This window comes from Echeneis naucrates, chromosome 23, assembly GCF_900963305.1.
Source record: "Echeneis naucrates chromosome 23, fEcheNa1.1, whole genome shotgun sequence".
NCBI classification, from domain to species: Eukaryota; Metazoa; Chordata; class Actinopteri; order Carangiformes; family Echeneidae; genus Echeneis; species Echeneis naucrates.
Genome location: NC_042533.1, coordinates 8,105,832 through 8,133,477, shown reverse-complemented (window position 1 = coordinate 8,133,477; position 27,646 = coordinate 8,105,832). Strand labels below are relative to the sequence as shown.

At 40.7% G+C, this 27,646-nt stretch overlaps 2 protein-coding genes across 3 annotated transcripts; one reads left to right on the top strand and one right to left on the bottom strand.

Moving 5' to 3' along the window:
- Nucleotides 1–1,332: 1,332 nt before the first annotated feature.
- gsap (gamma-secretase activating protein) lies at nt 1,333–26,761 on the bottom strand. 2 transcript variants are annotated; one of them, XM_029495308.1, is made up of 33 exons: nt 26,432–26,761; nt 25,756–25,826; nt 24,814–24,870; nt 24,624–24,693; nt 24,289–24,336; nt 24,113–24,201; nt 23,618–23,687; nt 23,461–23,510; nt 23,067–23,177; nt 22,890–22,946; nt 22,718–22,764; nt 22,430–22,515; nt 22,303–22,305; nt 21,818–21,895; nt 21,643–21,729; nt 21,364–21,456; nt 20,997–21,159; nt 20,475–20,565; nt 19,008–19,077; nt 18,203–18,282; nt 18,039–18,119; nt 17,571–17,678; nt 17,314–17,369; nt 16,054–16,085; nt 14,276–14,337; nt 12,422–12,517; nt 8,441–8,511; nt 8,149–8,243; nt 7,567–7,686; nt 3,971–4,032; nt 1,989–2,093; nt 1,553–1,649; nt 1,333–1,468 (listed from the first exon to the last, which is right to left on the bottom strand). In XM_029495308.1, exons 1-33 carry the CDS (start codon nt 26,517–26,519, stop codon nt 1,368–1,370), a joined length of 2,595 nt encoding a protein of 864 aa, XP_029351168.1. In that variant the 5' UTR covers nt 26,520–26,761; the 3' UTR covers nt 1,333–1,367. The 2 variants fall into 2 exon arrangements, with proteins under 2 accessions (XP_029351168.1, XP_029351169.1); XM_029495309.1 differs by lacking the exon at nt 22,303–22,305.
- Nucleotides 5,528–7,503, top strand: LOC115036907 (P2Y purinoceptor 8-like). Its single transcript, XM_029495310.1, has 2 exons — nt 5,528–6,108; nt 6,415–7,503. Exons 1-2 carry the CDS (start codon nt 5,740–5,742, stop codon nt 6,946–6,948), a joined length of 903 nt encoding a protein of 300 aa, XP_029351170.1. The 5' UTR covers nt 5,528–5,739; the 3' UTR covers nt 6,949–7,503.
- Nucleotides 26,762–27,646: the final 885 nt, after the last annotated feature.

Sequence of the window (27,646 nt, the reverse complement as noted above, 5' to 3'; positions counted from 1 at the left end):
AGAACGTTTTTCCAAACCTATCTCCAAGTTCAATGGAGCAACTGGCACTTCAAGAGTTCAAAGGCAATTCATGGGAAACAAAGTGAGGCCTGCTCTTCAAAACTACTGCAACAAAAAGAGAGAAAATCTCTTTATTCACATTTCATTTTCCAAAAACATACAAAGCGACAAAGAAATCCCTTTTTTTTCTCTCTTCTGAGGACTCTGGTAAATAGTCTCTGGTATTGAGCCTGTGGTGGTGGGCAGCAGGGGCAACACTCATAGCAATGATTCAAACACACACATCCACACAAAACCACCACTACAACAATTTATCCACTTACAATAAAAGCTCAGTCATGATTGAGGGCACGGACAGTCTGGCATTATATCGAATTTTAGCTCTGGAAACACATGTAATTTAAATCATTTGCAGTCTTTACTGTCCACACAAAGCAGCAAGAAATAACAGGTTTTTTTTTTTTTATTTAACTCATTTTGGTTTAATCCACATCTTAATTTTCTCAAACCTTGAAAATCCCTCAGGCTCATCTGCCTCATTACAATTTAGATGAAGATTCAGGAAAAGGCTCCACATCAACGTGCACGTCAGTTTCCAACATCTGAATATTTTCCAATTAGTCCTACTTCTACCTGAGCGACTCTCACTGTAAAGCTGAAGTGTTTAAATGAGATCAAACATGGAGCGACTGAAGCCTGAACACACCGTTTGTCGGTGTGTAATCAAGCTGATGGGCTGCGGCGGCGTTACAGGAAGCACAGGCAGGACAAACAAACTTGTTTGATTTATGAATTCTGTTTACATGATTTGACATTGATGTTCATAAATAGTTTGAGAGATGGAGGAGAAGTTGAGGTGGAATGGGAGAGAGATGTTGCTGCTGCTGAAATTGCGCTCATATAAATAGCTGTCTGCAGTTATTGATTTTCTATAAATATTTGTAATATGTGTATTTCCTGAAATTGAATTAGATCCCTAACTGAAGATCTAGCTGACCTGTTGTAATATTTGGTTTTGCTCATACTGTCCAATCCACTGCTCCTGATTTATACAAACAAGAATGGACTCGGCCTTCTATTCTCTCCACATCATTTCTTTCTGGCTCTCTACATCCATCTCTCCCTCCGCTCACACCCTAATTTGTCATCAGCCATTCAGGGCTTGTTTATGACCGCTCTGCCTTTCAATCTTTCCATTCATCTCCCACTCCAGGCCCTCCATCACCCATCCATCCATTACTTGTCCTCAAGGCCCAGTCAATGATGGCTGTGCTCTCAAACGCATTTTCCCCCTCATCCGTTTCCCCCTCAGTCCATCCATCGGCATTCCCCCGCCGCCCCTCCGCCTCCTCCTTCATGCACATTCCTCACTTCCCGTCGAAGCCCAGCAGTATTAGTGTCTGCTTCAGAGCCGTCTCTTCCACAAACCTGGCATCCACGTTCTCCTGCTCCTCAAAGGGGTTCAACGCTGAAACATAGGAGGAGCAGGATCTTTTTGTAGAGGATGCAACACTGAATACAGCAAACACACACACACACTCAGATACACTACCTTGTTCCTCTATATCAGACAATACTTTTGCCAGATAGGTAAGAGGCAGAAACTCAGGTCTGAACCCGGGTTTTTCTGTGCTGGTGGATGCAAAGCCCTGAAGGAGGAGAAAGGGAAAATGCAAGAGAAAAAAAAAAAAAAAAAAAAAAACTTTTTCAAGGACACGCAAAGTGAAGACAAATCAGATCCAGAGAGCAGTCACCATGACATTCACTTCTATTCCTGGTTGTGGTCAGTGTGACTATAGTTAGCTGCTTAAGGCCTCTGGCTTTCCTCGCCCCTCTGCCTGATGACATAAAGTGGACAGATGCTGTGTTGGCTGTATTAAGGTATGTTTGTTTTGTTATGTTTTTTTCTTTTCAAATGACTTTCATGCGTGTCTCTTTATTGTGTGTTGCAGGGCATAAAATGCATGTTGGATACACTGTGTTGTTACCTTCTTGTTGCTCTGTCTCTCCAGCAGAGTCCTGGTGTAATCTCTGGAGATTGAGGCTGAACTGACGGGATGATCCCACATATGGTAGATCCTCTGCTTCATAGGCTACAAACACACAAAAACACAGTGCGGTTTATATTTTAACCATGTAGCTCAGCTCATGTTGTCATAAAAAAAAAACTCATCCCTGGAGCATGTGAACATCTGGGCCTGTCTACACTGCCAACTGGAACTCAAACCTATCATGAAGGAGTTGACTACTAATGAGTTTCCACAAAAATCTTGTTGTTTTTTTTTTGTGTTTTTTTTTTCCAGTGTTGAACAGCACAGAAAATAAATCGAAGAGCAAACAGGGACGACTAGTGTGCCTGACAAAGAGAAACAATGCAGCTTTTTCTGTCCAGCTTCAAACACGCTGCCAAGTTGATCCAGAGCTGCTGGAGGATTGTGTTTCTATACGAGGTGAGAAGAAACAAGGCGATAATCCAGCGAGTGAAAAAGAGCTCATTAATACTTTTTTTGTTTTTATTCCTTTGTAATCAGGATGTGTTTAAGTATATGCAGTTTTTTAAAAAGAATTATGGCAGAATGCAGGACGAGCTAATATTGCCCGATTACAATGCTGTGCCATTTCAAAACAATATCAACACATAAGTATCATGTCTAAATCCCTGCCAGTGACTTGCAAACTGGAGTTTAGGACCTCCCGGAGGGGAAAAAAGAGAATACTTGAAAACCTGGAACGGCTGTTATAATTGAAACTCTTGAGATTTTCAAGGACTAAAAGTTCAGAAAAGAAAAAAGGGACCTTGTGATAAGAATTATGACTTAATTTAAATCAGAGTAATTTTCAAAGTGATTTTGACGCTCAAACAAGCAGGATTTGTTTTATTAAGCTATAACACTTCAATAAACTTAAAAGAATGAAACCACTCGTCTGTAACGGCCATAAAAGCTTTGAAGATTTTCAAGATTCATCTCAATGTGACAAAAAAGCAGCTTCGTTATTAAAAACCCAACAAAGAGCTGCAACTATAAATCTTTACATCTTTGCATTAAGTTCGTTGGAACCACCAACTACTTTTCAACAATAATCAAAATGTCTGAATTTAAGAACAATAGTAAATAATCCAAAGTGTTTTTTGTATTGCTGCCTTTAAGTAAACCAGAACATATTTGTAAGGCTCATGAGGAAGCTGCTGATCTCCTGTGAAATGTGACAGATAATATGAAGGTTTATTGGAAACCTCTGGAGGTTAACCACATTAATAATGAGATTTATGAAAGAGCTGGATTAAGTCAAGGCACAAATCTCCTACAGTGGGCAAACATTTTCTGGTTTCTACATGTGTGTGTGTGTGTGTGTGTGTGTGTGTGTGTTTTGTGCCTGCTAAATCTCTCCTGCCTGCCAAACTTGCCAAACAAAAGGTCTTACAGGCAGGAAACAGAAGAGAGACACTAAACACTCGACATTCCACTGATCACAATGCAGACGGAACGCACACGTGCACACAGAGATACACTGTACCCACATGGGAACACGTGGAAGTTACACAAGCGCGCACAAAAAGTAGACAACTACCTACACAACCCCCTCGGAAACACAGACACACATTCACCAGCCAGTTACACAAGTGCTGTGTGATTGGCTCCGGGGGGCCTAGAGGGAGATGAGAACTAAAATAACTTCAGACTCTTAATTGGACCAGAATGGGAAGTTCAGGGAGAGAACCATTGGAGGAAAATATCAAAACGTCCCCTCCCCGACAGACCAGATAATGTCTACATGCATTGTTTGAATCCTTCCAACCAACCAAGCTGAGACTTTCACTCCAGCCAACAACTGCTATGTTTCATCTCTGTCCTCCAGCTCTGTCCACTCCACATGTTATCATTTGGGTCTGAAAATGGGCTGGAAAGTCTGCGCTGCTCCTTGTCATTTTGTTGGGCCACACATACACTCACACACACGACAGAGGTACCTTAGGGAGTCTCTTGAGGATGCTGAACTTGAGCCTCTCGTTGGCATCACTGTTGTCCAAATCTAAAGAGAATCAGAGAGCAGAAGTAATGTTAATTGGAGAACACAAATTTGACCTGGGAATTAACTGTACATTTTGAGTTTTGTTGTTCTCTGTCAAAGGACTATGGGTGAAATTAATACAGTACAATAATCAGAAGGGAGCCACCAACAAGTGTATCAGCAAATAATATATCAGTGGTAACACAGGTGATGTATCAGAGGTCTGCACGCTGATTAAGGACAACCTGTTGAACTGAAAATGTTTGTGTTGGTAATGAGGCAGAAAATGCACATCACTTGACTGCTGCGTGTAAATATTAGATTAACCCCTGTGGAGAAGTGAAGTATGAACTCTGACTTCTAAGTCACGAAGCTGCATTTTTCTTGTCCTGTTTTAGGCTCAGAGTTTTTAAATGATCTGCTCGTCTTTGAAGATCTTTGTTGTGCTCATGAGAAAGAACCAACGAAGGTCAGATGTTTTGGGTCTGTTGGTTCCAGTGCCAAGTCACATTGTTGGTCCTTTGAACAATGTGCCCCTGCTGTGAAATCCACAGCAAGACACAAAAAAGTGTTTTTGAGTCAGGCGATGAATCCCCTTCCTTGTTTCAAACGTCATATCTGTAAACACGAACATGAACATGCTCGTGTCTCAGATCTGATCTGTGACCTGCTTTTACAGGTTTATTGATCAAGAGATATATTCTCCAGCTACAACAATCAATGTTGTTGCACCGAAACAACATCATGTGATCTTGTAATTACCCATCTAAAAATGTGATGGCATTTTTCTCAATATTTCCCTCACAGTTTAACATTTCAATGAGTCACTTTGATATTGTCTGCACTTAATGTCCTATTTATTTATTTACTGTTACATTTGTTTGCCCCAGTTTCTGTCCTGCAGGTTTTTGTGGCTTTTGGGGGTGATTTCGGAAAGTAGATCATATCACGTGTGGTGCTGCTCAGCCAAATGTGTGTCGGTCGCCAGTGTAATTCAGACAACTAGGACATCATCAATCGGTATGTAAACTGTCATTTTGAAGCTTTGAAATTTGGCTGCCGCCATCTTGATTATTATTTTTTTTTAAGAAATCAGATTAAACCATTTGAGGAGTGAATGGTTATGATCCCCAAATGGGATCATAATTTAAAGAGTGAACACCGCGTTGTATTAAAGAGGACTTGAAATTAGAGACCAAGACCATTAACTAATCAGGAAAAATGTACTTAGCTGATAAATAAATCAAATTTGCATCCAGGTGAGTCGTCCTCTTAGTCATTAGATAGAAAGCAGGTTTGAAACACTTCAGCATTGGCTTCACTTTTCTGCGTCCACTCATAGATAATCCAAGCATGATGACTGTGAGCATCTGTAGCTGAGCAGGTCAGAGAAACAGCACTACTCTGTACTACTATGACGTCCTGTTAGCAGCCATTGACAGATTGAGGCTTGATGTCCTGTCGAACCAGAACTTAAAAGATAGATGTGATGGTGTGTCTCTGAAGTCCCTGCTGTTTGGTTAAGCAGGTGTAGTGTCAGCAGAGAAATTCAACCAGCATTTCTCATAAATTTCCCCCCACTGAGACCACAAACCACTAAAGTGTGAGTATATATGTAGAGTAGCTGGTACATTTTACTGACAGCAGCGAGGTTATGAGCTTCACACAGCTGGAGGCCTCTCTAGCTTCACCTTCACCTCAGTCTCATAACTTCATTCCTGCGCCACAATGAGCTTCAACGGGACCTTCACGAACAGCTCATCATCCCTGGAATGTTTGCCCACGTTCTCCTCTCTACCCTGGTACCTCATCGCTGTGGTTTCTGTCATTAGCCTGCTCGGCATCCCCTCCAACATCACCGTCATAGGAAAACTCAGCTGGCATCTTCGCGGCTCGAACATCTCACAGCGCCTCTTCTTCATCCTGGCAGTGTCGGACCTCCTCTGCTTGCTTTGCCTGCCCATTGGCTTGGTTGTTCTCCACAACGGGTCACCCCAGGTGTACGTCGTCTGTCAGCTGCTTGTTTACATCTTCTTTTTCTGCATCAGCGCTGACTTAAACATTCTGGTGCTGATTGGTCTTCAGAGGTACTTCCAGGTATGTGGCAATTGATTTTTTATTTATTTTTTTTTTTTTTTTACTTTAAAAAAAAAAAGACAAGTAGCACTGAGGGCTTTGTTTCAAGTTGTGAAAGGCAGAAAAAGCCTCATTCTGCAGTTTTACTTAAAATTAATAATCTTTTACCTGAGTGTCACAGCAAGAATTTGGGTAGTTGTCAGTAATAAAAGCCCATTTTTAAAAAAAGAAATCACTAATTTAATCAAATTGTGTAGAGTTAGATAAAAGTAGGGACAGAAAGAGAAAGATGGATATAAAACTAAAAATGTCCATTTAATTTTGTAGATTGTTCGCCCTGATCAGTGGGCCAAGCTGAGCCGAAACTGGCAGCGGCTGCTACTGTGCTCCGTGTGGATGCTCGCATCGCTGGAGGCTCTTCCAGTTGTGTTTTCACTGAAGCACAATGACAACAAGAGCATTCCTCTGTGCTGTGGATACAGAATCGCGGCAGCGTTTGAAGCAGCCTACATCGCATTTTTCGTTTTCGGTCATCTGGTCTTGTTGTCCTGCTACCTGCTGCTGGTTCGAAGGCTCAACCAAACAAAAATGGCCAGAAAGAAACTGCCCCGAGCTACTAAACTTTTCGTTCGAATAATTGCAGTTTCCCTGGCAGTCAGCTTTTTTCCCCTGATTGTGCGCATGTTGTATGTGGCTGCGCTTTACATTGAGGATTCAGACAAACTGCTCGAAGTCAGCAAGAAGCTCACAGTTGTGGAATGTTTTTACTTTTTCAACCACTGTCTCAACCCATTCCTGTACTTCTTTGCATCTAGGCATGAGAAAACAGACAAAAGGAGGTCTCATGTCCTTAATGATTAATCATAATATAACCCCCGCATCATGGCATTATTAGTCGTTATATTATGGTGACTATTATATCAGCTAAACTCAAAGGCAGAGCTAAATATGGCATCAATGTAAAGCACAAAATTTCTCTTGGAAAGTTTCACATTATGTTGTTGTAGTTTGCTGCATTACATTTATAATTAGATTTATTTACATGCAGCAAAACTCACTGTTATTAACTCGCCAGTACTCTCATATCTCATAGGTCACATCATACTGCTTCCGTTTTCCTCTCTGTACAAAAACCACATAATGGACAAAAGAATACAAAAAAAATGTATGCAATAATTTATTTACTTGTTTTTTATGCCTTGTTTGTTTTTTGGATAGTGTGCTGTGCATTAAAATTAACAATAAACAAAGCACACTTGGCCGAATGAAACACTTGCTGCATGTCGACACGTACACACCTTTGGGCAAACTGCTCACATCAGCATGCCAGCATGTTCACAATGACAGTGTAATTTTGTCTGAGCTGCACCTGTTGTCTCCGCCTCGCTGTTCCACATGCGACTAATTAAATTTGCCCAATTTCTCGCACGCACATAGTCTGTTTGGTGTGTGTCTGTGTGCGTCTGTGGGTTCAGTTACCTGTCATGAGCCGAGACAGAAAGGTTTCAGTCAGCTGCAGGAAGCCGTGATCGATGTACTGCAGGAAAGTGTGATGAGGGAGGCAACGCACAGCAATCACTGCTAAAAGGGTGTGATAGCCTGGAGATGAGGAAGAGAACCGTAAAGGAACAGAAAAAGTACAACTAAAGAGTATTTGAACACTTAAGATCAGGAAAGCCTTTAGTTGAGATAAGGCGCCTGCTGTAGATGACGTCTGCCAGCGATGTGTGGTTTTCTTCAGCTTCAGTCACCTGCAGCCTCCCTGTCAGGGGTCAGTGCTGCCTTGCTTTAAGCACTTCTCATTTTCACTCCCAAATTCTTGGATTCCAACCAGAAACCGTTAAGTCATGAGTGAAGTTTGAGGCTTGTGTAAGTTTTATCCTACAAACTGGACAATGAGTTAAAATGTATTCACACTCTGCCGTAAAATTTTTGGTTACATTAGTGCAAAGCAGAGGGGGGTTGTGTTGTCTGTGATGTTAAATACACACTGCTACGCTGAGCACGGGAATATAACGACTAAAAGTGTAAGGGATTTGTGCGTGAGTGAGTCGGGGTTACCAGGTGGGAGTGGCAGGCAGAGGCCGCTCGTAGCTTCCAGGATCCGAAACATGAAGTGAAACACAGCCCATTCTGCTGCAGTGCCCTGCTGCATCCTGGAACACAAACGCTTTTTCAACTGGGAGGTTACGTAACATAAAGAGGGGTCATCGCCAGTTTTTACATGTGGAAGCACACACAGCAGAGGGTGGGGCACACATGCGTGAAGGTGAACACACACATGTAGTCAGCGCTTTACACTTTAAATGACAATAGCTGGAAAAATGGCTTTAAAGGAGGGAGGGCTACTCACAAGCACAAAACACGAGGGCCGAGCTTGTACTTCAGCCAGGCTGACTCCAGCATGTGTCTGATGAGCTCCAGCTAAACACACACACACAAACAGGAGATGCTCCATTACATTCAAATGAAACATTTTCTTCTACAAGCAGCTGAGTCAGAGGCCTGGAAATTTTGCACTACACAAGCATCTTTGCTGAAAATGTGCATTTCAAACATCCTCGTTTTGCTATGACAACATTTTCTTCGTGGAAAAGTACATTTGTTCTATGATCAATTTCCTAACTTCCCTATTTTTTTTCCTACTTCCCATTTTCATTGAAACCAAACATATCGTTTCACCACCTGTCTGACAGCATCCGGGATTAGCCGGATGCACTTGACTTGTATGAAGTGTGCCTGCTGCGTGCTCAAATGCACACTCGTTCTTTCCACCAATGGCCACTCTTTCATCCGCTGTAGAATAACAGGAAGTCAATCTGCCCATTTTGCATCCCGTCCACCAGTGGAAAACCCCTCCACCAGCAACGTCCTCCACTGACCCCATGGTGGGAATTTGAACTAGTGGAACTCATGTCGCTGGCTTTCCAAAAAAAACAAAACAAAAGACGCGTTGAGACAAATCTAACAATAAGAGGCTGATCTGGCTTTGCTTTCTTATTCACGTCTCGTCAGGCATGAGATTTTTTCCCTTATTTATTTCAGGAGAAAAAGGAAGTCACATCACACTGGCCCTGTTAGTGTGGTGACAGGCTGGGGAAAAAAAAGGCACATTTTTTCCCATCAATGATGTTTTTGTGATGTCTGTTTTCTTTCTTACTATTATTATTGGATGTTTACTGCTATCTGCCTTCATCTTCGTTCTTCTATTTGTCCCCTTGCTTGAGAGAATTTCTTCAAAACTTGGCAAAAATAAATGCGTACTTGGACTCAAGAATGAACTGGTTAGATTTTGCTGGTCGAAGGTCAAGGCCCTCCTGATATTCTAATTACATTAATTCCATTTTTTTTTTCTTTTTTTGGTCAATGTCCATTTTTTTCCTCATCTCTTGCCGTTCTCTTGATCACTTCATTTCTCTTATCACAACATATTATTATTCCTTTTAATTTTCTTGGCAGCAGGACTTCCTTGTGCTGGTTTTAAGGTTTTACATTTTCATTAGTGCTATCTGCGTAAAGAGGGGAGCTGGTGCATGGTATATAATATAGTAGTCACTTGTCTGTGAGTGTCTGTTTGACCCTGAACACACCACCGAGCAGTATATAAAGATTAAGTCAATAAAGACTTTGTAACGCTGTAGAATTTGTTGTTTAAAGTTGAACCGGATAAACAGTTATCTTTGATTATCTTTGAATTCTCCTGGATTTTCATTTTTGTCATATGGAAATTGAAAGCTTAGTTGATAAATGCAGGGATTCACATCGGCCATTCTGCAAACAGATAATAAAAGCAATACTGCAGAAATCAAAAACTGCTCATTTTAGCAAATAGTTTCTTCCACTTGTGTTTTAATGGTATAAAATAAATTATTCAAAGTTTCCTCCCGGTCCAACTGACATCTCTTGTGCTTGCTGCTGATGTAATCCGGGCCCCTGACGATCAGTAAACAGGATAAAAAAAACATGCAGCTGAGATAATTTTGTGGAGAAAAAGGATTCAAACAAAAAGCAAGCAAGTGATTTAAAGCCACAGACTCATATGCTGTAATCCCTGTGTGGTTTTCTATTTGACTAAAATCTAGAATCAGCGATTTGTCTTAATGAACCTCGATCTGACAGAGACCGGATTAACTCCACTGAAAAAAAGTTTTGTAACCTTGGGTATAGAATAACGTTTCTGCTGCATAATTAAAACCATTCCAGCCTATTTCAGTGCATTGCATTACTTTTAATATGTGTTTCTGCTTTTCATCATTTATATTCAGCTTTTAGCAGATTGCTCTGACACTGACTGTGTTATAATAAAGGAACACAGCTCAGTTGTCTGCAGCCACAGGGACATGATATAAATGAAAAAAAAAAAACTATAACAATAATGTAGTGCAGAGCCGTAATCTATCATAGCAAAAGTTCCCTGGCTCTTCTGAGGTGTAATCGTTCTCACCCCCAAATTCTCCTGTGTCAACGCAGCCATTAGTCTCAATAAGCACCGACAGGAGGGGGAGATGTTCTTTATATGTGGAAGGGAAGTCAGGCTTCTTTCAGACAGTACCACCCTGAATGTTTAAAGCATGACTCAGTGGGATGAGCTCGCATCACCCGGGAGGTGAGTTAGTCGGCTGCTCTTTAACTAAAACCTCCCTAAATGGTGCTCCCTCTGGGTATGTGGCCTGAGTACGTTTTAATAAGTCCACCTCCCAGGATGAGAAAGCTTTGTTTACTCTGGCTAGGCAGAATAAATTCAACAGCCACTGCACTTTTCTGTAGCAGGGGTGATGGCAAAAACCTTTCCAGACCCACCTATTTCTGAACTTTAATTTGGATTTTCAAGGCACAGGTTAAAACTTGTGAGCAGAGCGGAGAGCCATTGACCGATCTGACTGCGAGCAGGGATGATTCTTTTGCTCCCTTCTTACTCTGTCATATGCAATTCTTTTAAGTCCCAAAACACTCTGCGCCCTGCTTTCTATTCAATTGCTGCCTTACCCTTGGCCTGATTTAATACTGTTGTGTTGATAGATGCTATATGTCTGCTTTCAGTGGTTCCAAGCTGTGAAGGGCTCTACCTCACAGGAATACTAACGACTGCTTTCCGAGGACCAAGTGCTTCTATAGGCTACAGAGACAGAGAGCGGTTACATCTATCTGCTTGGATATGTAGATTCCACCAGCCTCTCTGCGTTTGGATACCAAGAGGTTGTTGAAGTGTGGAAGGGGTCACAATGAGGTGATGGTGTATACATTTATACATATTTACATTTAAATACGTCTACTTTATTCAGGACATAGAATTAAGTTTATTTATGTCGTTGATCATAATGATTGTGGAAGAAAAGCCTCTAAAGGCATTAAATGAGCAGGATGCATCTCATGCATTTAACCAAAAGGATTAAAAAGGATCATTTACACACAGCTCTAAGACTTTTTCTTGGCTGAGAGCTCTGCCAGAAAGCAAATAAGTCTATTCCTCAGAATGTCAAACTATCTCCTGTTTTCTGTGGCAATCACTGTTGTAGCTGGATAACAGGTACAGGTACAGTGAGGACTTTGACTGCTAACAGCGCCATCGAACCGTGTTCTATGTTTGGGTTGGACATAGAAACACAGTCCTGCAAACGGTTTCATGTTACTCTATGATAACCAACAGGTGCCTGTAATGAAATACAGCAGCACCAGGTAAATATGAATTTAAAGAATGTGGGTTTGGACAGTGTTAAAAATGATTTTTATGTGGAAGGAATTTCTTTCACCTTATATAATAGAGCTCCATATTTCATCTTTTGCATCAGCTGCTACCTTCTCCCAGCAGGATTATGGCATTATAAGGATTTTAAAGCAAGAGTTGGGAGACTTAAAAAAAATAAATAAATAAAAAAAAGGGGGGGGGGGGGGGCAAAATAAGGTTTTGAAAAGTCAAGTGGGAAATATTCCTGCCGGCCACACTGGGAGTCAGCTCCTTGATGGATAAAACATGGATATAAAAAGAAAGAAAGTAATCTGTGTCTCATTTGTCTTGGTGGACTGAAACAGTGACCCGATGGCTCCAAGTGACCTCTCTAAACTAAAGAGCACACATCCATCTGTGAGCGCTGTCGAACCATTTAGTGAAAGTGGAAAACCCGCTGGCTTTTCCGACTGAGTGATCCTGACTGTGAGTGCCACTTAACTTTCCCAGAAAAACAGTAAGGGCAAATATTAAATAAATAATACTTTAAGAGCTATGTCCCTTTTTAAAAAATTGGGTTCAGAGGGATACACAGAGCTCCTCAACCTCATGATATCTCTAACCAACATTTAAACAAACACACCCACACACACACAGTCTGGTACCGACCAGTTTGGCTACATAGCAGATGACCAGAGAGTCAATCTTCTTCTTCCCCAATCGAGGCAGATGTCTGTTGAGATGCTCTCGAAGCTTATCGACTGTCTGTAAACACAAAAAAAGCACACATTTATTGTTTTCTGTGAATGTACCGGCTGGGTTGTGTCTTTTAAGCGTGTGTGTTTTAAGGTCAAATTGAGTTCACCCCAACTTTCCCACAACTACAGTGCCCTGTAAATCGATTTAACTGTAGAGGTGAGGAGAGGAGAGGAGAGATAAGGGAAGAGGGAAGGAAACGAACAGAGGAAAAGTAGTGAGAGGAAAGTCACAGAAAGAAAGGAAGTGGTAAATTAGAGATAAAAGAAGTGATGGAGAGAATAAAGACCGAACAACAGGAGGAGGCTGTCTAAGAATAGCTGAGAGACTCTGGCGTCTCAACTGAACTCCATTAAATTGAAAACTTTGCTGAGTGCAGTGAAAACTGGCCGATATGAAATTGTCCATCACGCAGCACACAGCAAAAAAAAAAAAGAAGCAGGATAGGGTTCTCAAGATGTCCTTTTTTTTTTTTTTTTTTTTTAAATTGTCGACTCATCTGAAGCGTAACAGGAACTTCATCTTAAAAGATGACTATGGGGGGAAATAATAAGCTGTCAGCATTTCACTGCGGGTCTTTAGTGGTCTGTACATCAGCTCACAATAACGGAGGAATCCACCTCACGCTGATATATCAACAATATGTATTGGTACAGTCAGATGTTGTACTGTGATACCACTGTCTCTTTGCTCTGCCTCATCTTCCTCCGCTACAGTTAGTGACGGATGAGCAAAAATACACACATAGTGCAATGTAGACAATTATTCAACCTGGAAAATAAAAAAACGCTAAAGGAGATCAAAGTAGGTGCTGTATCTCAAAAGCGTACTGATCAACAATCTGGGTTGTGGCTGACGTGTTTGATTATTTTCTGTTCTGCTCTTGCTCTTTGATATCGGGTGTCAGCATGTTAACTACGATCCTTTTGGAAACCTGAAGGACTTTTCTGCTTTTGAAACATGTTGTGTCATGGCTGACTCTGACTGATCCTTTAGCTGAATGATTCATTTGGCTGACAGCATTTTGCAAGGGATGCTTTTCAAGGCTTTCATGAGTATGCGAGTTCAAAGATCTTTTGAGTGAGCTGATTAGTGAGCTTTGGAGAGAGTGCTAGGTGGTAGGCAGATTTTGTTGCCTGCAGACAGAGCCAGGCTGGCTGTTTCCCCTTGTTTCTAGTGTTTATGCTAGGCTAAGGCAATCAGCTGCTGGCTCCAGCAAAAACTACATTTACCATAAAGGCTTTCCACCAGATTTTTCAACGTGGCTGCAGAGATTTCCTCCCACAGGAGCATTAGTGAGGTCAGACATTATCACAATCGGCCTCAGAGTTGTCAGTAGTTTTCGAATCAATTCCCAAATCCAAATCAGAACTGGAGAAGTTCGGTAATTGAAGCCAAATGTAATGAATGCAGTGCAACATTGTCAGTTTCTCCCACAGCCAAATCTGCAGCAATACAACTGCCTCAACTTGATGTTACCCATCTCATGCATAGATTCATAAGCTCTTGCTCAACCTTGGCATTTCACTTCAGTCCCGAAGGTGTTCGACGAAGTTGAGGTCAGGACTCAGGGAAGGCCAGTCAAACTGGGAGAACAGTTTCTCTGTGCGTCTCACTTCGTGCATAAAGTCACTGTCATGAAAGCAGTCCCCACAAAAAATGTTGGCCCAAAGCTGGAGGCAGAGTTGTCTGAGGTGTCACCGCATGCTGCAGCATTAAGGTTTCCCTACAGAAACAGAGACCACGTGATCGTGTGTTGTCTCTCACCAGGCCGATGAGCACCCTCTGTTGATGGTCCTCCTCCTGGAAAAGTGGCACCAGCTTCTTGTCTAGAAAAGGCCGTGTCACAGAGAGAGGTCACATGAGAGATGCATCTGATGAAACCCTCCATTCTGCACCGAGGCCAAACCGAAGAGCACAGGTAGCCTCAAGTGTTTAACGTTGTTAAAGACACTAACGCTTACTTCTTTATGGCTTTAACAGGAAAAAAATAACACGAGTCGAAGTTATTAAGAGATTCTTCTGGAGGTGTGTTTTCCCTTTAAAAATATATCCCACTGCTTTGGGATTTTGAGACTGCTATCCCCTTGTGTGTTTGCATAAGCGTACATACGTGTGTGTGTGTGTGTGTGTGTGTGCGCGCGCGCACAAGTTGCAGTTGTTTTTATGTCAGTCACACAAAAGTGGTCTGTGCTGCAGCTTGGCTACTTTTAGATGAATTATTACACACCCTCACACACACGCCATCTTTTGATGACTTTTTCACCCAAGCAAGAGGCTAGCTTTTTGATGTTCCACTATAATATGTTAGATATAAATAGCGCTCGCAGGGAATAGCAAACTGACAGGCTGCACTGCCACATTCGCTGTATGCCTGTTAGCGGTTCAAAGTTATCAGATGGTTTTAAATTTGCATATTTCAGACTTTTAGCTGAAGGTCTTCTTTGACGCGAGCAGGTTCGGTGTCTTCAACACGACACAACCATGTGTGCAGCTGCTTCAGAAAATTCATCAATATAATTGATAGTTGATTCATTATTCCAGTAATTCACTAATGAATGCTAATGCTAAACATTTTTCATTAAGTTCTAGTGAAACAAACATGAAGTATTTTGCTGCTTTTCCCTTTTTGACATTATTTTAATGGGGTATTTATGGGGCAGTTTTTGCACTATTGGTTACACAGAAAACCTCACATGGGGCTTCTGAAAATTGAATTTTTTTTCTTTGGACGTCTGCCTGTTTTTCTCCATTTTCTGAAATAGGCCACACATTCAAATACAAATAAAAAGCCCTGAACCATAGCTCCAGAGTTGATGGAGGCTGATGGAGGATTCAGCATACATAAGTAGAGGGATTGCAAACAAACATTTTCCTCTTGCACAGGATCTCCCCTATCACGCTTTGATACAGCAATATATGACACACAACTTTCGTCAGTTTCTTACAAGGGTGTTTTCTGCGTATGAGGGCTGGAGCAGGGAAAGTGACTGAAAATGGAGTGCATGTGTGTTTTTTTCATGTGAGGGAGGCTATGGGTGTATCAGATAATCCTGACTGAGGTAAGGGAAGGCCCCATGTTGTGGCTGACATGAAACAGCTGCACCAAAGTCATGGGAGACAGGCGGATATAAAAAGAGGGAGTGATGGGGAAGGGAGTACCTAACTCCCCGCTCTTATATAATAGTAACATTCTTCGATGCGCCTCTTTTTCTTTTTTTTTTTCCAGAAACCCCCACTCCCCTCTCCTCCACTTCTTTCGTGGCCTCTCCTTCCAAGATAAATTAGTGTGGTGGTTTGGTTCAGCTGAATTCTCCAGTGGGAATGAAGAATGCGACCTCAGAAGAATACACAAATGCACAAACAGAAAGACTTTCACACACAGTTTTGAGTTCCATTATAAGCCAAGGTTTTGTTATTTATGATATGCAACCTCCTTGTGTGTGTTTGTGTTTGTGTGTCTGTCTGTGTACCTGTGTGTGCCGGAGCTATGGATTTATATTTGTCTATGGATGTGCATGTTAAGTGTTCTTTTGTCGTCTTACCAAGACACCAGGTGTCCACCATTGATAGAACTCTACAAAATAAGAAGAAAAGCTTTGTGTGAAAACAATCCTTCAAGCCAGCATTATAATAAGAGTCTTATTTCTTCTGCTGTAAGCTGAGGCAGTATAACGTTAGACTGCCGCAGTCAGAAGCAGAACTATAAGAAAACTATGAAAGCAGAAAGTTTGTAAACAGGTGCTAGAGTTTGGCTGGAAGGAAGAGAAACTAATTATGAACCGAAACACTGTCTGTTTGATACCTGGCGTGAACCAGACAGAGTCTTTTCCAATTCAAAGCAGGCTCACATCAGTGATAGATACAGGTACATGCCCGTCATCGAGTCACTTTATCTAAACTGCTCTGGGGCTGAAGTTACAATCTCTTTTTCAAGGGATTTTCATTCAGAGTGGGTATTTTATATTCACAGTGACCAGGTAACCAGCTACAAAAGAACTAATGCAGGGCATCCGTGCCAATAAAAAGAGCGGGCACACTCTTGTCCAATTTACAATGGTTTCAGTGATTTAAAGAGAGAGAAATAGAAGACTGTAGAACAGACTCTCTACGGCACATATCAGATGATCTTACAGTTCGCTTTGTCAAATTGTTACTTTCACCACTGTGACAAAAAGTACTTTGAAATAGTTGATTAGACTGTTTTATTCTTCCACTAACTGATTACACTTTAGAATTTATCCAAGGAGCTTTGCATTTTTTGTAATGAAGACATTTTTAAATCAAAATGTGACACTGGTTATAAAAAAGAAAACCAATTCCAACAATAAATTGATCTAACTAACAGTGTTATCTGCGCAATTAGAGCTTTCCTTGTGCTGCTCCATAGCGTATTGACACACATACACCATCCTACTGTTGTAAATACTCATTATAGCAGAAATGTGAAAACCTGAATATTAACTCTACTTTTTTTTCTTTGAGTGAAGTTCAGCTGACTTGGAAATAATTCATATTTTTTTCCCCTCACAAAATCCATTTTTTTAAAATTTGAATCCTCATTAGGAGCCAGCATGGAGAAGTCAGTGATATATTGCTGGACCTGATTTGGCAACCAAATATGAACTTAGATTTTTTTTTTTTTTTTTTAGACTGAATTAGTTGTGTTACAGGCTTGTTCATTTTTAAACTCATGACCCTGTTTTGCGGATCAGAGCAGTGCAGAGTTGTAGCCTTCCCTCCCTTCAGTTTCAAAACTCTGTCTGTGGTACTTTTCTCAACAAAGCTCCAGTGGGCAGACCTACTTCTTTGTGTTCTCCTCCAGGTGATTTGTGTGGCTGTTTAGTCTTGGCTCAGACCTCTGAAACAAGCAACATCATGGTGGGCGGGTTTAAAATATGCAGCCAGCTTTCCAACAAAAACACTAAGATATGCAAACAAAAATGGACATACACAGTTTCAAATCTGTAAATCAACTTCTAATGTAGAAATGATGATGATTCATTTGTGTCAATAACACTGTCTGCATAGAGCGCGCGCACACACACACACACAGACTCACTAGTTTATCCCACTCTGTCTTTATGTGTGAAGTTCTGTATCTGGGGTTTGGAACAGCGTCCAGATATTTTGTCCTCTCTGCATTCCACTGCAGCTCAGTCCAGAAGCCCTAGAGGCACAAACACACACACTGAAACAAACAATGCCACCACACCAAAGTGACAAAGCAAGGACGGTGCTGCCATCATTTGTGAATAACTGCATTTGAATTAACCACAAGCAAGGAGGAAGAGGTGCAAATTTAACTCTATTATCTAGATGTCTTAATTAACATCTAGGTGCGGTTATTTTGAGTGAATCTCCAACTTTATATCATCTACAGCACGTATGACATGTTAAATAACACACGCTGTCAAAAGTTTTATTAACTGCCTCTAGAATTAGAGCCAAACTCTACCCTGTGTTTAGCTACTAATGTCAAGCGTTTTTAGTGTAAGGTGTGTTGAAAATGTGTACAGCATGTTTTTACCTTCCCTTTTAACACAGGTTCAATGTGCAGCTCAGTTGTACACAAAACACCAGGTATTGAAGACAGATACTCCGGTAGCTCCTTGAACACAGAAAAGCAGGCTAAGTTGTGTTTTTGTTTTCGTGTGTGTTTCGTCTGTGTGTGTGTGTGTGTGTGTTTGGTACCTTCTTGTCAAATACAGAGGAGTAAGGCAGGACTTTATCCAGGCTGAGAGACTTCTCATAGCTTATTCTATATAAAGATGCTGTGAGTTTGAGAAGCAGACAGTCAGTCAGACATAACAATCTGCTTTTAAACACACTTATGCAGAATCATTATTTAAAAACAGTCCCAATCAAATGAGGCACCTCAAGCAGAGTCGCACCATTTTTAAACATCACATATTAGCCAGCAGAGGTCAAAAAAAAAAAAACTTTAATGAATTAGGTCATCTTTATTGTTGTCAGATACTTGCCTGAATTTAAATAACCTCCATCTCAGAGCAAGTTAAAAGAAGTTATTGTAGCACCAATAAAATGCTAATTTATGCAGCAAGGTGCTCTAACATGATGTGATCATCTACTCGGTGTGTGATGACTGTTTTCTTAAATGTGTAATTAATATCATGTACTGTTCAGGTTTTCCTTTAGCAGGATGCCAGACAGACATGCTGGGGCATACAAATGTTGCTAAGGCTTAACCATATTTGCAGTGTTTTCTTTGCAAGTCTCCAATGTCTCAAAATAACCACGTCTATTTTTCTAACTCTTTAGGCCTGCGTGGGATGCCTGGCATAAGCCTGCCAGGAGAAATTTAAGAGCCAAATAGAGTTGATGAAAGAATCCGGCTTTATGCAGTCGGAGATAGAAGCGGCCCCTGCTAACCACAAAGAAAAGGGGACATAAAAAGGCAAGAAAGGAGTTGGAATCCTGAAAAGGAAGTTGGAGTAATACTCAGGAGATTTGTGTCCCCCTTCAAGCTGCCACTGACCTAGAATGAACTCCTGGATTTGATCAAAGGATTCGAGGGCGCTGACGTTGTTGCACAGCCATTCGATAATCTAGTGGCGTGAGGGAAACACACAGGAGACAGATGTCACAGAGGTAGGGAATCAGCATTAGAATACAGCTGTACTGCATGCACATTAGCACATTAACATAAAAAGTGAATGATCTAAATGACTTTGTTTGTGCAGCTTATCGCCCACTCAGTAGAAGAAAAGTTTTAGAGAAATATTTGTTCGTTGAGTTAGATGAGGATGGATCTGAATCCAGGGGTGTAGACTGATATCTTTTACTGGTAATACTAAAAACTGTTATGCTTCCTGATAAGGATTTTTTTTTTCATGATCTAGCTTTGATGGTGTACTATTTACATTAGAGAAATAAAAAAAAAAAAAGAAATGACTGATGTCCTCAAAGATAGTCTGCACATCTTACAGCCCACGGACATCAGAGTGAAAACTCATTTTCTGCTGCCCAGTTCGTATGCTGTTTGAAGAAATGTCTCTTTGCCACGAGTCAGTTGGAGCCGAGAGACATTAAACATAACAATAACCATTTCATGGACAGGAACAAGAGAGAAGTAAAACATGGAGTGGAAGGACTTAGCTTGCACGGTATTCTGTTAAAGTTACAAACTGCTTTGAACAAAGCGTAAAACGTGAGCCCATCACCTTTATTGAAGCAGCTATGTTTTTGTGCAGCTGGCCCCATTAACAGAGTCTAGAACAAGTACTAAAGTTATCTGTAGTGCCAATTTCCCAGTGCTGGCTGCACTAATGAAGCTGGTGACTCATTTAACCTCTACAGAAAGAATTTATTACAATCTATCAGAGCAGCGAGAACATCTTAATGTAGGTGCACGACTAATAGAGTCTGAGTCATCATCAACACTGTGCCCAAACAAATTTCTGTGCCTTTCTGTCCATCTTTGTTTGATGTATGTCCACCTCTTTTCTCTACGCTCCTATTTCATTTCATCCTCTTGTCTTTTCTCCCCCCTGTCCATCCATCTGCTCTCTTCTGACTCAAGGTTGACACCTATTGAGTGCACACAGAAGTGTAGGAAAGCTGCAATTGCTCCTGTTATCTATTTATTCGCTCTGAGCTGCAGTTTTTATTTGCATGAAATTGCCCGACACTAGCATGATTGTGTATCTTTTAACGTAAGGAGGTGAATTCCCATCGTTTCGCTGATTTATCCTGCCATCTTCTGTGTCCAGTCTCTCTTGTCTCCTTGGAGATCCTTCTGATCTTGTGACTGTTTAAATCCTGATAACTGCAAAGCTTTCTGTTGACTTAACAGATTTTTTTCTGTCTTGCATAAAAAAGCAAATGAAATATTTTGTATATTCTATAGACCCAGAACACGTGCTGTGGGTCTTCATTTGACACAGAAATGTCAGTGCTTCAGTAAATCTGCCTTTCCAGTTCATTTCCTAGCTGCCATCTGTACCTTCAACTCCAAATTTGGGTTGTTTCCCATGTAAACCAGAAGGCAGTGGAGGGCGGCCAGGCGCTGAGGGTCAGCCTTACTGTCGGGACACCTTGAGTGGAGGTGAGGAACAACAAATTTACCTTTGATACGGGATAAGCTTAGCCAAACACAAAGGCGCAGAGGCAGCTGCTAGGCAGGGAGCCAAAAGGGACTGTATGGCGATGTATCTGCTGTTTAAAATGTAAAGGCTGAAAAATGAGTGAATTGAATAAAAATATGCAAGGAAAAAAGAGCCAAAAGCCTCTCCTGCTTTCTTATTGAGCAGGATGGTTTGATCCAAATTGTGTTATGGCAAGAAGTCAAGTTAAAGCTCTTTTTTTTTTTTTTTTTTTTGGAAAAACTCAGCAGGTGCACACACAAAAATAACCACCACCTGTTCACTTCCTGCTTGCCTGCCTGCATTTTCCCCTGTGCTCTGCTCCAGCCGTATGAACACTACTTTAATAACATTTGCGCCAAAAGTTTATGAATTACGCTCACCTAGAACGTGACTGAAGTATCTGCAGCAGGTAGTCAGGGCTGAGCTCAGCAGTGTGGATCTCCCCGCTGGCCAGGTCCAGCAGGCTCCCACAACACTCTTCCTCTGCGTGCAGCACTGTGACGTTAGCCGGCTCACACTGCAGGCCCAAGTCCACATCCTGACCTTGAAGGTTGAGAGCGTAAGAAAAGCTTGATGAATAACAGGACCACTTCTTATTTCTGAGGCCAAATACCAGAAACCTTTGTTTGTACAGGTTCCATGTTCATGTCAACCTGTCAAGAATGAAAAAATGTACTGCAGATAAGAAAAGATTGAAGAACAAACATTGCTCATCTGAGACATGACTTCTTAAAAACATTGTCTTACCAGAGAGGAAGAGGGAGTGGCAGATCATCTCATGTTGTCTGGTGTTGATGCAATGGAGGAAATGATCCTTCAGATAAACCAGGATATAGTAACCTACATACAGGAAAACACAGGTATGTTGTGTTTGTATGCCAGACACGAATTTTGACTGCTTCAGAAATACACATTTAAAATTGTGATTCAGTGTTGCTGTTTCTGGATATTTGGCAGTCAAGCTGATGCATACACACACACACAATGTAAAATATGACTATATCATATATCTGTGTATAGACTGACCCATGGGGATGAAGAGTGGATGGAGCTGGGTGGTTTTGTGCTGCGATTGGTCGCTGCCCAGAGAAACTCGAAATGTCTTCCTGCAGTCTGTAGATTAAGCAATTAGTCACCATGAGCTCAAGATGAAAACTTAAAATGTTCCTTTGACTAAATAACAGAAAACTGGCATACAGACCTTTGTGAACTAAAACCACTGTGTATTTTAGTTCCTGTTTGTCTTTCAGAGGCTGGCTGTAGCACACACACATGCTTCCTAAAAGAGGACACAGCAGCTGTGCATCACGCAGTGGGTGCCATTATCAAAAAAATCACAAACAAAATATACAACGATATCCACAGAGTTCTGGATTAGAGGCTCTCATTAAGAAAATCACAAATTCAATCAAGATTTGAATTAATAATCATTTGAATTTTTTTCAGGATTCCTGGTATTATGACAGCTAATCACTGAAAATCAGAAAAGTTTGATGCTAACTTTTATTTTGTAATGAAACTCCACCAATAATCATATAATTAATGGAAGAAAGAGTAAATTACAACATTGATTTTCTGCTCCCTGCTGCAGTTTATTTAATTAGGTGTTGTGTTGTGTTTTGTGATTATGTTGCATCAGTGTGCAGTGAAGACTGTAATGTAGTTTCTGACTATTTACCAACTTACTTTCTTGTTTTCACCAACAGGAAAAAAAAAACACAGATTAACATACTAGTTAGAATAACTATGCAACTGGTTGAGAAAACATATCTCAATTACTCATACAAGAATGACTTTGCTTGTGCTTTGTTACCCATTCTGTTTGTGAAAACTTTCATCTGAACAGTCTCCTGTTCTGGTCTCTCCATGTGATAATGGTCGAAGCCCAGGTTTACAAACCTGTTGGCCACACACAACACAACACACACCCATAAATCCTAGATGGTGGATTTCAGTTAAAAATACATGGATATAACAAATGAATTGCACAGTACAGTAAGCTCACAATTACCTTTTTTTTTCTCTTTAATTGCAAACATTTCAATAACATACAAAAATTGCTGAGACATTTCTAATGCTGCAGTCATAGTTGTCGCCTTACTTGACTGTGTGGAATGGATTAGCAGGCAACCCTAACGGGAGCTCCATCTATTGGTCAAGCACATGGAACGGGTGAATGGCAATTCATTGTAAAGTGAAAGGACAAGTAATAATGACAGCATTCCCACAAAAAGTGGTTATTTATTTAGCTATAAAAAATAGAGTTGGCTTACCACAGTTTCAAATTTACGGTTTGGGTAAAATTGAACACAGCGCAGCACAAACTTGTCCTGAGAGAGATGCAATGGTTTGTGAGGTAGTTTTTCAGCTTGTTCACTGATGTGTGATGAGCTGACTTTGTATGGATGAACATATGTGAAGTATCTGAGGCCAACGTGCGTCTGTATTACCTTGTGTGTAAAACAGTACAGTCTCTGTGTGTGTCCGTCCCACTGGACCCAAATTAAATCCTCCACTATTCTCTCTACAGTTTTAGCCAAGCGCTCGGGATTCACCATCACCTGGTTCACACAAACACATACATATTCAGCTTATTCTGAATTCTAAATGCACAACTTCTCCCACAAGGATAGGACAACCGGTATAGTTTATAGCCAGAGGACGAGGTCGAAACAATATTTCCTTATGTAAATACACTCCAACTGTTTCACTTAAACTTATACATTCACTACATGGCCTGCTCTTTTTCATTTTGCAGGTTCTCCGTGCTGAAAGAAGTATAAATTGTTTCCAGGGATTCACATGACTGGCAATTAATTAGAGTATAATTAGAGTACAACTTACCACTCTATAACCCTCCTGTTTGGCCAGCAGAACATGGTACAGATCCACATCTGAAACACACAGGAGGGTAACTATGCCTGAACTAAAGGCTGTCCAGTGTGATTTTGCTCCACAGGTATGAGGGACTGATGCAAAGCACGAGGACACACAAACTCACATCCGTCTTCTGTCAGCAGGAGCAGGTGGCTTTCCAGCACTGATCTCCTGTCAGTTTCTTGGTGGAGAAACTAAGGTAGGCCAAAGAGAAGGACAAGTCAGACTCACTAACAAGAGGCATCAGTTTGGTGATTTTAATATTTCAACGCAGTCTATATGCATATCAGCATATCTTTAGATTCGTGGAAAGTCAGCAACAAATAATGAGCCGTGGATAGGTTATGGCCACAGCAGCTTAATTACATAGTCATTTATGATATGTCTCTGTTTACGAAATGGCATAACTTAGAGAGAGACGTAAAAAAGAATATATGAATAAGGGAAAGAGAATAATGACTACAAGCCGGTGCACTTTCGGCGAGCTTAATAACATAAATAGTCTGCGGCATTTCTACACTCTGAGCTGCAGTGCTCCATAACTGCAGCATCAGCTCCTGGCTAAAGTAAAACCTACAAGAAGTAGCCAATACAACACACACACACACACACACTCTACCTGCACTTTGACCCTGCAGTCAACTGCTTTGAGGACTTTAGTGTTGTTGATGGGATGGATCTCAATCAGCAGGGTCAGGCATTTGGATACTAAAAAGATAAGACATGCTATGTATAGATTTAAGATACTTAAAGATGAAAAGTTTAATGTCCTGGACAAAAAGATTTGGCTGTTACTTGGTTTCAGATGCTCTTCTCCTCTGGTATTTTGTGCCAAGCTGACAGCTGAGAGATGAAAAAGTAGAGACAAATCGGGACATTAACATGACATTTTCCACATAGACAATGCTGGTTTGCATTAAATTTGTTTATCCCAGCAATAGATTGGCATCACTGCAATCAAAATTGCAATCTGCATCCACCACGCATCCCTAGTCTTGAATTAGATCAAATGTTGCAAGATTATAGTGCTGCAGGAATACAGGAAACACTCTACAACTAGTCCAAGAAACCCAAATGCTAACAGTGTCTGCTGTGAGTGCATTCGTTGCCTGCACATTACAACAGCTCACCTAACAACGTCTCGTCCTTGTTCAGGGAACAGCTGCTGACACACACCTGCTTATCAAATGAGTACAGGAGCTGTTGGAGAGAACACAGGCACAGTCACATTGGGAATGAGTGCGCAAAGACAAATCTGCACACACAGATGTAAAATGTTCTGTACCGAAAGGAGGGAGACGTGGGACACACACGAAATACCTTATTCTGTTTGGTGTCGGGGTCATATTTCCCGATCCTGGTGGTCCCTGTTGCTCCCTATCAGAATAGAATAGACTAGAATGTAATTCTCCAGTTAAGTCATGTGTCATTAAATGAATCAGAGCACAGAGACGGATAATCACAGCCTGTTTCGACCTATAGACCTATTTTCCCACTGGCATCTTTCACCTCAGTGCCATGTGGATCATCATGCTTGACCTCTCCATTAGTTCGACTGACTTTGCTGCTTATTCTGACTTGTCCTGCCTCACTTCAAACCAGAGAATCGCAGATTCTCAGCAGGCTTAATATATAACTGAGTCCTCTTTGAAACACAAAGTGTAGCATGCATCAAGCTGTAATCCTTGCACTAAAATAGAAATTATTTTCTGTTTGCACACTGCCCACTCTCTTTAACCCTATAAACCCACAGAGTCTTCGGTGGGTTTATCATTAAAAATGTATGTTGTGCAGAGAAGCATGGTTCAACACACAGAACTTTATTTAAAATTCTAGTAAGGCTGCCTAGCCTTCCCAAAATACCAAATATGTCAGGCAGAACTGCAGAGGAATCTAGAGGAGAGAATACAGAATTTTTCATTTGATGGTGTCCACTTGAAGAGGACTGGCATCTGGGATTTGAATATTTTACTTCACTTAAACAAGCAGAACAGAGTGGTTACCAAGCTGAGCAAATATGTGAAGTTTCTAGTGTCACATTCACAGTATATTGAGTATATCCCATTTCAAAGGACATTATTATTAAATAAACAAAACAGGATGATTATAATGAGATCTGCATTACTTTTATGTGGACATTTAACTTATGTGACAGCTTGTAACACAACAAATTGGAATAAACACAAGATAAATATGGATTATGTTCACTAATGACCCATTACAAGAAATACATAATATGCAGTGATGTCCCTACAGACGCACCTTCCAGGAGTACAGGATGCCTCCATCTCCCTCAATGTTCAGGATACAAGTGTCCACTGCACCAGAGTATTCTGCAGACACAGCACCATTATTGTAAAATCCAAGTAGCTTAAACAAACAACAATCTCCCTGGCAAGAAACAAAGCGTGATGCTGAATGAGTATATATTGTTTACATTGAATAATAAGTTGTTGTTGTTGTCTGCAGCTGTATGACAACAACAACTGTACACTAATCATGGAGTTTATTAAAAGGCTTTTCTCTTATATTACAAATGAATCTCTGATATTTAATCCTGAGTGTTTTTAAATGTGTTAATGAAAGAATCAGAAAGCCTTTTAAATCATATTATATCTCCTCAGACACTATAGATCTTTGTTTAGGAAATAATTAAAGAATTATTTATCTCATATGGTGAATTGTTTTAATGTAAATGTTTAAGTTACAGAAGTAAACAGCGCCATCTAGTGCTTACACTTTTCTTAAACACCTTTTTTTAATCAGTTTTCTGCTGTTGTAGCAAAAGTTTAAGACCCTCCTCATAACACTTTGGATAATTTATTGCTAAATTTACACCTAAGCTGTAAACAAACACATGTAACGTGATCAAGACTTGGCCTGAAAGTAATATTTAAGAGATACAGTACAATACTGTTGAATTATGCGGATAACTCACCTCTCACCCTGCAGACCGACGCCTCTTTCCGGAGGATATCAGACTCCACATCTCTGTGCAGGCCAAACTTTTGCTTCAGCTTCAGCATCCGCTCAAATCACAGCCGGATCTTTGGTTTCCAGACAACAAAAGTCTCTCCTTTTGATTAAAATAAAATCCGCAGGGTTTGTGGTTAAGAAGAAGAAGAGGAGGAGGAAGAAGCGGCACCTGACAGCTGCTGGCTGCTCAGATTTGGCATCATGTGATCGAAACGTGTTTGCTTTGGGAGAGTGCACAATAGAAAGCAACACATTAACTCTCCACTTCTTCCTTCTTCAACCAGCAACCAGTTTCAACTTTTTTTTTTTTTTTTTTATTGACACGCAGGAAATGTTACACTGAACCCCCGGATTAGCTCCTCCCTCCGCGAGGATGGCAGCCGGGAAAAACGGCCACCATAGGCCGAGAGGAAGCGTCTGTCCGGCGGCTTGGAATCTCTCACCGCCGCGCTGAATGACTGGATCCTCCAGGATCAGCCAGCCATTTCACAATGGAGTGTGAGAAACACTCCTTCCAAATATTTTCATTGGTGATCCACTTTTTAAACAAGAAAAAAAAAAGTTAGTGAACATGCTTTATACACAGTATTTAGTTTTAGAAAAGTGTGTGGCAAGTAATGGTGCGTGATTTGTGGTGGTGTTGAATTTCATTACTACATTAGTTTCCTTCCAGCCAGAGCCCATTAAAGGCTGTGCATGTCAGGACTCTTGTATCCAGTCCAAGAAAACTATAATGATGAAGGCCATTCCTCCTTTGAGTCTTTATTGCAGTAATAAAGCTAATAAGATGATAATATGCCATACCGTTCCTATCCAGATAGTCAAGTGATTTTATAGAGCTCCAACAATAATATTGTGTATTTCAAAACACAGTTACAACAATACATCGAATCTAGCAACTGACAGAAAGCAAATTTGTGAAAAGATGTATTATCTCATTGTTTTAAGTGCAGCGATAAATAAGCACTTTAAAAAGTCATCGTATTAGTTTGACAAGACTAAGTATCATTATTATGATTATTATTGGGCATAAACCACTGCAGAAACATATTTGCAGTCTCTTTACGATCAAAGCAAAGCATAATTACACTTATTGTGTGTTATTAATAATAAGTATGGCAGAGTGAAATAAACTATTCAATAATGAGTTAATCCACACAAAGGCCTTGGGAATTTG

What these genes read in the sequence shown, in the direction of transcription:
- gsap (XM_029495308.1), bottom strand. Translation starts at nt 26,519, where the DNA reads ATGCTGAAGCTGAAGCAAAAGTTTGGCCTGCACAGAGATGTGGAGTCT. An exon ending in CCGACACCAAACAGAATAAG is followed by an intron (nt 24,694 to 24,813) that starts GTATTTCGTGTG and finishes TCTCTCCAACAG; the next exon opens with CTCCTGTACTCATTTGATAA. An exon ending in AGAGGGTGCTCATCGGCCTG is followed by an intron (nt 12,518 to 14,275) that starts GTGAGAGACAAC and finishes TTGTGTTTACAG; the next exon opens with ACAGTCGATAAGCTTCGAGA.
- LOC115036907 (XM_029495310.1), top strand. Translation starts at nt 5,740, where the DNA reads ATGAGCTTCAACGGGACCTTCACGAACAGCTCATCATCCCTGGAATGT. An exon ending in GTCTTCAGAGGTACTTCCAG is followed by an intron (nt 6,109 to 6,414) that starts GTATGTGGCAAT and finishes TTAATTTTGTAG; the next exon opens with ATTGTTCGCCCTGATCAGTG.